Source organism: Salvelinus alpinus, chromosome 8 (genome assembly GCF_045679555.1).
Source record: "Salvelinus alpinus chromosome 8, SLU_Salpinus.1, whole genome shotgun sequence".
Lineage (NCBI taxonomy): Eukaryota > Metazoa > Chordata > Actinopteri > Salmoniformes > Salmonidae > Salvelinus > Salvelinus alpinus.
This window is the reverse complement of record NC_092093.1, coordinates 39,269,631-39,280,131: the sequence shown is the minus strand read 5'-3', so window position 1 is coordinate 39,280,131 and position 10,501 is coordinate 39,269,631. Positions and strand designations below refer to the sequence as shown.

Genomic DNA, 10,501 nt, shown 5'->3' with positions numbered 1-10,501 from the left:
AAAGGTGTTACTGTGGCAACAGGAACTGAACCGGCTTGCCATCACACACAGTCTCCTGTTTTCCCTTTAAAGCAATCTGTTACGCACATACCTTAAAACCTCTCCGTCTCCTGAGTGTGTGTCTTTGTTTCTTGTGTGTGGTCTCCATCTTTGTTGTGTGTGTGTGTGTGTGTGTCTATTCTCCTGTCTGTCTATCCGTCCGTCCGCACGTCTGTCTGTCTTTTGTGTCTGGCCCAGGAATGCTTTGTCTCATCCTTCAGATCCAAGACTGTAGCTAAATTGACCAAGGACATTCCCCCCTTTAGAGAACTGCACCAACTGAGAGGAAAATAAATCTCCTCCCCTTCTAATTTCTACTACTCCCTCCATTCCTCCATTTTACGTGACGAAGACTGGCTGACGCCCTTACACCTGATTAACGTTGTCCGCAGACCTGTGAACAAAAAGACCTGGAAAGAGGGCCAGCAATTATGACTCATTGTGTTGGTGCTGATAGACTGGATAAAAAAAAAAAGATCTCTCGCTGCTCCAGCTAGCTACAGTGTCTGTGTTCACCAGAGCCTCAACTCCACTGTCTGAAGGAGGAAGAGTCTGTGTGAGTCACACACACACACACACACACACACACACACACACACACACACACACACACACACACACACACACACACACACACACACACACACACACACACACACACACACACACACACACACACACACACACACACACACACACACACACAACACTGAAGCTCGGGTAAAGGATGCTGCACCTACACTGATGTGGTGTGGTTGTTGTGGCTAGCTCTGGTCCATAGCCCCACAGTCTCTGTGGTGTGGCTGTGGTTGTTGTGGTTAGCTCTGGTCCAGGGCTCCAAAGTCTACATTTGGGCTCTACCTCCCTCTAGCTAATGGATGGAGCAGCAGGAGGATGAAAGAAAGTGTAGGAATATTTCTTTACGCTCTTCTTCTGTACCACTCAGAGTTTCTAATGCATTCTCTCATCCAGTAAATATTAGTGTCGTAGCAAAGCGTAGCAAAACATTTTGCAACAGAAAACATTTTGCAGCAAAAATGAGTTTCTTATTGGTCAAGGTCAGGTCGTTGCTCCCCGTTTCAGTCACTTTTCTTCCATTTGGTGTCTAGTGGATAAGACCTTGATTAGCCAATAACCTACAGTAATTACAAAGCATCTATCTATCAATCAGAACAACTCCACTGTGAGCCTGTTTTTTTTTTATTTAAAAAATAATAATTAAATATTACATTATTTAACTTTACCTGTACAATGTCATGTATATGAAAATAATATTCATTATTAGAGAATAAATTACAGTTCAGCTAAATTGGAATAACGATAACAAACATTTCAACAATTTGTAACCTTAGAACCTTAGAACCCAGCTGACATTTTGGTCAAACAATGTGTTATTCACATGGAGATGCTCTTTAGGTGGTCCTTTACATGTGAGATGTGTCCGATTTTGTTTAAAGTCATTTTACGCTGAAGAAAAAAACAAAAAAAACATCAGAAAGTACTATTTGCACAAACACCTACTAACTTGGTGCTATAAGGTTCTATCTGCAATCCAATCACACCAATGCTGGGTTGTCAATTACAAATGATTGTATGTAAGGTGATAAACTAGCGTATATATAAAATATGAACGAAGAATTCGCTACACAACAGTTCTGAGATCAGGGATGGGGAAATGTTGATGCTCAATATCTCAGAACTGAGCTTTGTGCAGATAGAACTTGATAGTGATACATCAAATCACTTCAAATATGAAAGAGCTTGAAAAGGGACTTTGCTTTAACTTCATAAGATAAATGACATAGAAATGTGACACTTCATCTTAGTTTTTCTGTGGATATTAACACACGAACAAAATAATATAGAGATACATATAAATAGGAACAGGTTCAAATAAAATACTCATATCGGACGTTTTTTTATCAAGCAATTCCAGTCTTGAACTAGCAACTGCTTTTGTCAAAAAAGCCATGAAAATAGAAAGATACTCGCGATTGAGATCCTGCATTATATTTACAAACGAGATGAAATCGAGAGGGGGGGGGGGAAAGTGAAAGGAATGCTATTGAACGTAGGCAACTGTGTTTAGAGCTTATAGAGTGCAGCAAAACATGGATCCATTTACAGTATGTACTGTGACGGTGTGTTACTGTTTTTCACCTTCAGGCCTTCCCTCTTCTAGGAGCTAAACGGATGAAGTCAAGTCAAAGTCACTGTGAACAGAGCTCAGTTCTTCGGTCAAAGCCTACTCAGCAGAGTCAGAGTAAGCACGTTAAAGAGATTCATCCTCTAGTCCATAGCAACTTGACCAGGCTCTAATGTAGTCAGTGTGATAAGACCCTAGACAGGTGTTCATCAGCTCTCTGGGGTGAAGTTTCCCCTAGGCCACTATAGTGTTGGAATGGCAGCCTTCTGAATTCCCATCACCGTATCGTAGAAGCAGTCCTCGTTGACCACAGAGTTCAGGCTCTGCACACTGAAGTCCCTCCCTAGTAGGCCGTTGAAGTCCACACACTGGGAGTCATTATCCTGCCTCGCCTGGCCCCCCTGCAGACTGCTCACCCTCTTCTGGACAGCAGGGTGGGTCTGTGTGCGTCTGAGGTGCTCCTGCTGGGTCCCCGTGCTCCTCGGCCCGGCCTCTTCTGTGAAGTTGAGTCTCTGGAGCTGGGCTTCCAGGGTGCTGGTCAGGGAGCACAGCCAGGCCCTCTTGCCCAGTGTGGTGCCTTCCAGACTGGGGAGGCCCGTGGAGGAGCGGCTGGGGAGCTGGGGCTCCGTGTGGGTGTCTCCTGGACCAGGGTAGGGGCCGCCGCTGGACACACTGCTGTCGTCTGAGTGGTGCTGGTGGCCTGCAGTCCTCCCGGCCTCTGATTGGCGCTGTTGTCTTCTCCAGGAGCCGTCTCTGACAGGTGCAGGCTGGGTCCTGCGGAGGGAGCCTAGGTGCTCTCTAGAACCCGTCTCTGGTAGGAGAGGCCTCCGGGTGCAGTCTCGAAGGGAGCGAAGAGCTTTCACTACACTGGCCTTATTCTCCAAACCACTGGAAAAGACCCATATATGAGATCAAGTCAACTAGGCCATGTTAATTCAAATGTATATCTTTTGTAGTTTTCATGATTGATAAAACATCCATTATCGCTGTCAGTTTCATGTAATCTCTCACCTGCTGCAGAGCTGGAATACGGTCTCTGGTCTCCCCTCCACCTGAGACTTGGTGTGGACCAGCTCCCAGACACAAGGGTTCTCTGTCCCTGCTGTGTTCCCCAGGCGGACCTGCACTGCCGACACTGGGATGAGCCAGCGGAACTTGAAGGGGTCCAGGTCGGAGCGTGACGTGGTCTGTAGCACACAAAGAAGCCAAAATGTACACGCGCATCAGAACTTGTGCAGTATCCATTGTACAACATAACGTTATCGGAAGAAGTGTGTTTGAGCAACGTGAGACTCACCATCCTCTTCCTCATCTTGCTGCTCTCACGGTACACCAGGATCACGGCTCTCTTGAAAACTGAGGACAGAGGCAGGAGCGACTCGATTTGAGTCCGACCGTTCTTGATTGTTGTAATAAAGATGAAAATATTGACATCATCCTGTCAAGTAATTCTGATTCAACTCGTCATTGGAAAAAGCCCCACTCACCGAACACTGTCAGTTCAGGGTCTTTCCTCATGCGACACAGGGAGGGGAGAGGGTTGAGCCACTTTAAAGAGGAGTGGATGAGGAACTCCCCCATGGAGATCTCTGTCACCTGGAGAAGAGAGAGGAGGACACTTAGTCCGGGAGGCTGGTGGTGGAGGGGTTTCCTCCAATGAACTCACTCTACAATGAGTACATTCATATCGTTCATACAATTACTTGAACTAACAGAATCAAATATTCGTATCATCGAGAAGATATTACTATAGTTTCATTTGCCAGTTATGTGTGGTGGTGATGACTGTACCTCTTTCTCAGGGCCACTCTGCTCTGCCACCAGCTGGTCAAACACAGTGCCGTAGTCCTCGTAGATCTTCTGCATCTCATTGATGTGGCTGGCCACCTTCTCCATGGCTCTCAGGGCCTCTGATGGATGGAGACGGGTCGACACACAGAGAGGTGCACGTCAATAGAGCTCACCCCTAACACACCAGACAAACCTGGAAAGACTGCTGTCTGTGGGTCTTATGGTTTCTCTGTGTGTGTGTGTGTGTGTGTGTGTGTGTGTGTGTGTCTATGCGGGCTCACACATAAGCCATGACATATGTAGTCCTACCTGTGAGGTGGCTGTGCTCCTCGCTTTCGGGGTCAGTGAGGGAGACCAGCTCTCGGAGCAGCAGGGGGTACTTGAGCACCCTCTGGACTGGCTTAATGAGGTACGACTCCAGGGTGGAAGAGTGCTGCTTGGTGGGGTTCCTTGCTTCTAGGAACTCCTTGAAAGCCCGGTCCGTCTTTGCTGTAAACAGGAAATGAGGACTTAAAGCAGGCTTCGATGCAGGCATTGATTGGCTGCCTTTTGCACTGGCTTTTCAGATGGCATTTAATGATTAACTGAGCTGGGATATTCAGGTCTACTGTACATAAGGTAGGCATCAGCCTTACCTCGTTCCAGAACCTTCTGGACTTTGATGTGGTTGGCACAGAAGCCGCTGTAGAGCTTGAAGTGGTCGGCATAGTAGAGGAAGGAGCCGCCCAGCGAGAAGAGAAGTTTCTGGATGCAGAGAGACAGAAAGAGAGAATGCTTGCTATTCACGTCCTGTGAACATCAAATAGGCCTACCGCTGACTAACTCTGCAGTCAGTAGGTTAAGTAACATCCTGTTGATAAAGCTTGAAGATTTTCCACTAGACCTCGAGGCCGCATCCCAAATGAAACCCTATTCCCTATAAAGGACACTACTTTTATGACCACAGCCGTGAGTATGCAAAACATTAGGAACACCAGCTCTGTCCATGACAGACTGACCAGGTGAATCCAGGTGAAAGCTATGATTCCTTATTGATGTCACGTGTTAAATCCACTTCAATCAGTGTAGATGAAGGGGAGGAGACCGATTTAAAGAAGGATTTTCAAGCCTTGAGACAATTTGAGACATGGATTGTGTATGTATGCCATTCGGAGGGTGAATGGGTAAGACAAAATATTTAAGTGCGTTTGAACGAGGTATGGTAGTAGGCACAAGAACTGCAACGCTGCTGTGTTTTCTTTCACGCTCAACAGTTTCCTGTGTGTGTCAAGAATGGTCCACCACCCAAAGGACATCCAGCCAACTTACAGGCAACTGTGGGAAGCATTGGAGTCAACATGGGCCAGCATTCGTGTTGAACGCTTTCGACACCTTGTAGAGTCCATGCGCCAACGAATTGAGGCTGTTCTGAGGGCAAAAGTGGGAGGGTGCAGCTGAATATTAGGAAGGTGTTCTTAATGTTTTATACACTGTGTAAATGGAATAATGTGCCATTTGGCACGCAACCCCAAACTCATGGGGACTCTACCTTGAACTGTTCCGGGGTCTCCAGAGAGCTGAAGTTGGGGGAGGAGGCGATGCGCTCCTCCAGGGTGTGTAGGAACACTCTCTGGAAGTCCAGCATCTCAGGCAGACTGCCAAACAGAGACTCCATCTAATGGAGGGTGGAGGGAACAACAGTTAGAAACGACCCAGTGGATAGAAGATTCTTTATTTTTAGAAACCCTTTTTAGGCACCTTTTTTTTTTTTTTTTTTACATCTACTGTGAATAGCAAATTCAAATGCCTAAAAAGTACAGGATAGAAGACGGGAAGAGGTTTACAGCCAATGTAGCGGAGGTGGTTGGGAAACACGCTCATGTGATGGTTAGCATTGTCTGAGATCTGACCACTTTTTATTCCCTGAGACCCGGGTTCCAACCCTGGTCAGTCACACTAGCATACAGCTTGCTAACAAGCCATAATTCAATGTTATTGTATTTAACATGTGTTTAGACATTTTACACGTGTGTCTTTCCATAGTGCCCCCTTCGTGCTCTACCTCGTCGTGGCTGAGGAAGGTCTCACTCTGTAGAGGGGTCAGGTAAATGTCAAACAGACAGCCCAGGTCCTAAGGGACAGACAGGGGAAAACGTCATTAGACTGTGACGTCATCGCTATCAGACTATTACACCATCGCTGTCAGAGAAATCCTCATTCTCCTCAGCCTGACACATGGACGTTAGAGTAGCAGGTGGTAAACATACATTACACTCAATGCTACGAGAGACCATTAATAAACAGGCACTTAGAGACTATTCATTACCGTTAATAAAGAGAGACCATCAATTTGAAATCCCCGGAGAGGGCGTTCCAGCGCTCTCTTCGATGAGGCAGCAGAATGTGAGTTATCAGGACCCGTATTCATTGTCTCAGAGCACGATTGCTGATATATAATCAGATCCCCCCCTCTGTCCATTCATTACCATTTCAAATGCAAAACTGATCCTAGATCGGCACTCCTACTCTGAGACGCTTTGATGATGCTCATGTATTTTAAATGATTTAACAAATAATTGTACAAATGACAGCAACACGCCGAATTACAAGTACAATTTACAATGGAATGATGAAATATGAAGGATTTTAAATATGACAAAAAAAACATAAATATGGCCAAGTATGTACCTTGACGTAGGACTTCTCTGTGTCTACCAGTTCCTGTATGACCTTACGGAGCCTCTCAGAGATAGACATGTGTCTGGGGCAGGGGGGCTTCTGGACCTGTGGCCCGAGGGGCTCCATGGAATAGGGGTTTCTCTGGCCCTCTACCACCACCGCCCCACGGCCCTCTGGGAAGGTCTGGTACAGCGAACACACCGTCTCCACATTCTGAGGGAAACAGAAGAGAGACGAGTTTAGCAGATATTCTCATTTCAGCTCGGAATATCAAACGACTGCCCTTTACTCAGGGGTGTGACGATTACAATTCAGCTCGGAATCTACTGTAACAAGCACCTAATCTTAAAGGGGAATATCACAATATTTTTTTTTGCATCCTATGACACGTTGCATCATCATGATGATGTGGGTGGAGACACTTTTCTTCTTAAAAGTCCAATATCTTGACAAATTGACTACTGACATGCAAAACATGTTGGGACTGTATCAACAGTGGACCAATGAAAAAAATACCAAAATATTGTTTTTGAATGAAATTCCCCTTTAATAATCAGTCAGTTTAAATCATCAACCCCTTGTGTAGTATAAGAGGGTGTCAAACCACGCCCTCTGTATTTATGGAGAGGCAAAGAGTGCAGAGGGTCAGGGTCTACATCCCAAATGGCAACCTATTCCCTATATAGTGCACTACTTTTGACCAGCACACTTTAAATGGAATAGAGTGCCATTTGAGATGCATCCCAGGTTTAAGCCATAGGGCTCTGGTCAAAAGTAGTGCACACTATTGGGAATAGGGCGTCATTTGGGATGCACACATCATCTATGAGTTTTAGATATTTGTGTTATTACCATAATGATTCAGCCAAAATGAATCAATTAAGATTAAATTAGAAAATACTTATTGTGTCAACAATTTTCCACAAGACATGAGAGAGAGCGTCTAACAGTGAGGTATCAAACGAATAACCTGGTGTCAAGTTTATGAACAAGCAATTTCCCATCACGTACACTTTCACGCTCTCAAAGAAAGTTGGAGTAATCAGCGGTGAACGCACACGGGCCGAGGCAACCCTCAATAGCAGATTAAACAGATCGGATCCCCCGCCACGGCCTTGTTCATTTGCCATCACAACGTCTCCTGTCAGGCTATAATAAAGTGCTGACACACAAATAAATCCCCTTGGTTAGGACTATTGTGCTGCGCTGCAATCCAGCTTTAAAATACCCTCTGAACTAGAAGCAAGGTCGGACAGAGAATGGGAAAAAGATTCTAAGCGTTAACATTTATGGGCTTATTAACTTCCCGTAACATTTGCTCTCTGCGTGTCTCACATGAGCGTGTAGCCTATGCATCTTATACCTACAATAAGATCGCAACAGTAAAAACAGTGCATTCAAAAAAAGCTCTTGTTTCTAGGCAACAACATCAAAGCAACACTAGTTACAGCGCCCATGCATCATCAGCGCAGCTCAAACACAGAGAGAGTACAGTACAACAATAACTACGATACAGAGGGACACCACAGTACACTAGCTACAGTACTACCAGTAGGGTGATCCTGTCGGCTGCCTGCTCGCAGGCTACGCAGGAGGCCACCTCCTCCAGCAGTCCGGCCAGCCTGTCCTTCAGGGACTGCCTGAGAGATGGCAGGGTGAAAGTCCCAGGGATGAAATCCCCCACGCCCACTTCCACCTCACCCTCATCCTCCTGGGGCAGCACCCAGCACATAGCCCTGGTCGACAGGGCCACCCGGGGCTGCTTTCCCGGGGTGAACCTCTGGCTGTTGTTGGTGGAGCTGGATAGAAACAACATGCTACATGCCAGGCTGGGCATTCTGACCTCTGCTGGTAGCCATTAATCCCTGGAAATTCCCGTACTCTCCCTCTCTCTCTATTTATGTCACTCTCTCTGTCACACACACTTAAGGAGTAAGCCTGCAGTTTGTCGTACTACACCTCTCTCTCTCTCTCTCTCTCTCTCTCTCTCTCTCTCTCTCTCACTGTGTGTCTCTCTCTCTCTCTCTCTCTCTCTCTCTCTCTCTCTCTCTCTCTCTCTCTCTCTCTCTCTCTCTCTCTCTCTCTCTCTCACTGTGTCTCTCTCTCTCTCTCTCTCTCTCTCTCACTGTGTCTCTCTCTCTCTCTCTCTCTCACTGTGTCTCTCTCTCTCTCTCTCTCTGTCACACACACTTAGGCAGTAAGCCTGGATTGGATTAGCAGTCTACTCAGGGTCATGTGTGCTGACAAGGCTTGAAGTGTCTATGGGCTTTAGGAGCCTTGGAGGAGGCAGGGAGGGAGGCGTTAGCTGGCTGGGAAAGACATTTGGCCGAGTGGATTTCAAGTGAAAGCAGAGAAAGGGATTTATTGACTTCGAGTAATGGAGGATATTGTCTTTGAAGCAACTGCCTTCAAATCTAAAGGACATGACAGACCAATATAAATGTCAGTAATGTGCAGTGGGTGGCCATTCTATCGCCTCTGACCACACAACATCGGCCGCCATTTTCTGTCCATTACGCAATGATTCTACATGTGTATACATGTGTATGACCTGGGCTTGAACCTGAGACAGTACTCTCCTGGCACCTCATCTCATTTTAGCAGATGTCCTGATCGCCACAGAGTAACCCCTGATCGCCAACACACGGCACGTGATCAAACACACCACTCACTGCTCTTAAACCTCCACCGACACACACACACATTGATAGATATTACTGCACTGCTGGAGCTAGAAACGTAAGTATTTCTCTGCACGCTGCGATGACATCTACAAATCTCTGTACGCGACCCACACACACACTCCAGGCTCTATTTTCACAAACCTAACGCAATGGTAAATCTCTGGCGGAAGCACCATAGGTGCCAGAAGTATGTGTCAGAAATATTTTTTGCGGTTTTCACAGCGGGAATTATGAGTGCAGTAGCTGGCAGTGGTGTGAAAGGGCTGGGTTTCGATGAATAAATACATTGGCGGTGGGTGTGACGAGGGCTTGGCCACTCACTGGCCAATCAACGCATTTCATGGCTTAATACTGCATGCCGTTGTCTCATGTTCTGTAGGTTATTGACAGGCTTTTGCGTTGTAATCAACTCCAATTCGGCTCGGGGTACAGACTATTCTCATCATAGTCCATTATGGATTGATACTACAGTTTATTAAATAGCAGAGGCTGCAGTAACTAGTAGCCTAATAACAGTCAACAACAAAAAATCTGTGTTTGCTCAATATGTTTGGAGTGTTGAAATTGGTTTTAACGAGTATAGTTCTACATCACACTTCTCCTCAAATAGAAAAAATACTAGGCTCCCGTAAATTTTATTGCATGTGTGAAGCACGTTCTCAATAAGCAAGATATAGCCTAGGATATGTTTGAATAATTTGAATATGTTTGGTGGAGTGAGTCTTTGGTGACCAGACAAGAGGCGCTCTTTGGAAATGGAGATGGATACCAGCCGAATGGAGAATTCACTGCAGGTAAGCCTATGTGAATTGTTCACGCAAAAGCATGATGGCAAAAGCCTCACGAGTGGACCATTAAGACACCTTTGATTGATAGGCTACTTGGCTAATGCATGGCCAGGATAAGATTGACACCAGATGCATTGCTGTTGAACCAGCATTCGTTACAGTAGGGTAAGGGTAGCCAACTAAGGGTTTGTTTTTAATCAAACTAAACAAAAAAATATTGTTACAGGAAAATAACTGAAATGTTTCTCAATAGAGTCACCAGTATCAGCTCATTTGTCATTCCATGATTGGCATATGGACACGTAGCCTACATGAGGGGTTTTAAGCACATCCCAAGTAATGACAGGAGCTGGCTAAAGTAATGTACAGAACAAAAGGGGATGTTCTCTCCAAAC

General features: G+C 45.8%; 1 protein-coding gene across 2 annotated transcripts in view; it reads right to left on the bottom strand.

Annotated features, from left to right (window-relative positions):
• Positions 1-1,221: 1,221 nt before the first annotated feature.
• LOC139583095 (rho guanine nucleotide exchange factor TIAM2-like) overlaps positions 1,222-10,501 on the bottom strand; it is a 63,848-nt gene continuing 54,568 nt past the window's right edge. For both annotated transcript variants that reach the window (XM_071413838.1, XM_071413837.1), the window contains exons 16-25: positions 6,644-6,847; positions 6,018-6,086; positions 5,505-5,630; positions 4,612-4,720; positions 4,286-4,465; positions 3,977-4,095; positions 3,673-3,781; positions 3,483-3,541; positions 3,197-3,372; positions 1,222-3,073 (exon numbers count right to left, since the gene is read on the bottom strand). In XM_071413838.1, the coding sequence (XP_071269939.1) occupies positions 2,428-3,073; positions 3,197-3,372; positions 3,483-3,541; positions 3,673-3,781; positions 3,977-4,095; positions 4,286-4,465; positions 4,612-4,720; positions 5,505-5,630; positions 6,018-6,086; positions 6,644-6,847 (1,797 nt within the window). In that variant the 3' untranslated portion in view covers positions 1,222-2,427. The remainder of the gene's footprint in view (positions 3,074-3,196; positions 3,373-3,482; positions 3,542-3,672; positions 3,782-3,976; positions 4,096-4,285; positions 4,466-4,611; positions 4,721-5,504; positions 5,631-6,017; positions 6,087-6,643; positions 6,848-10,501) is intronic.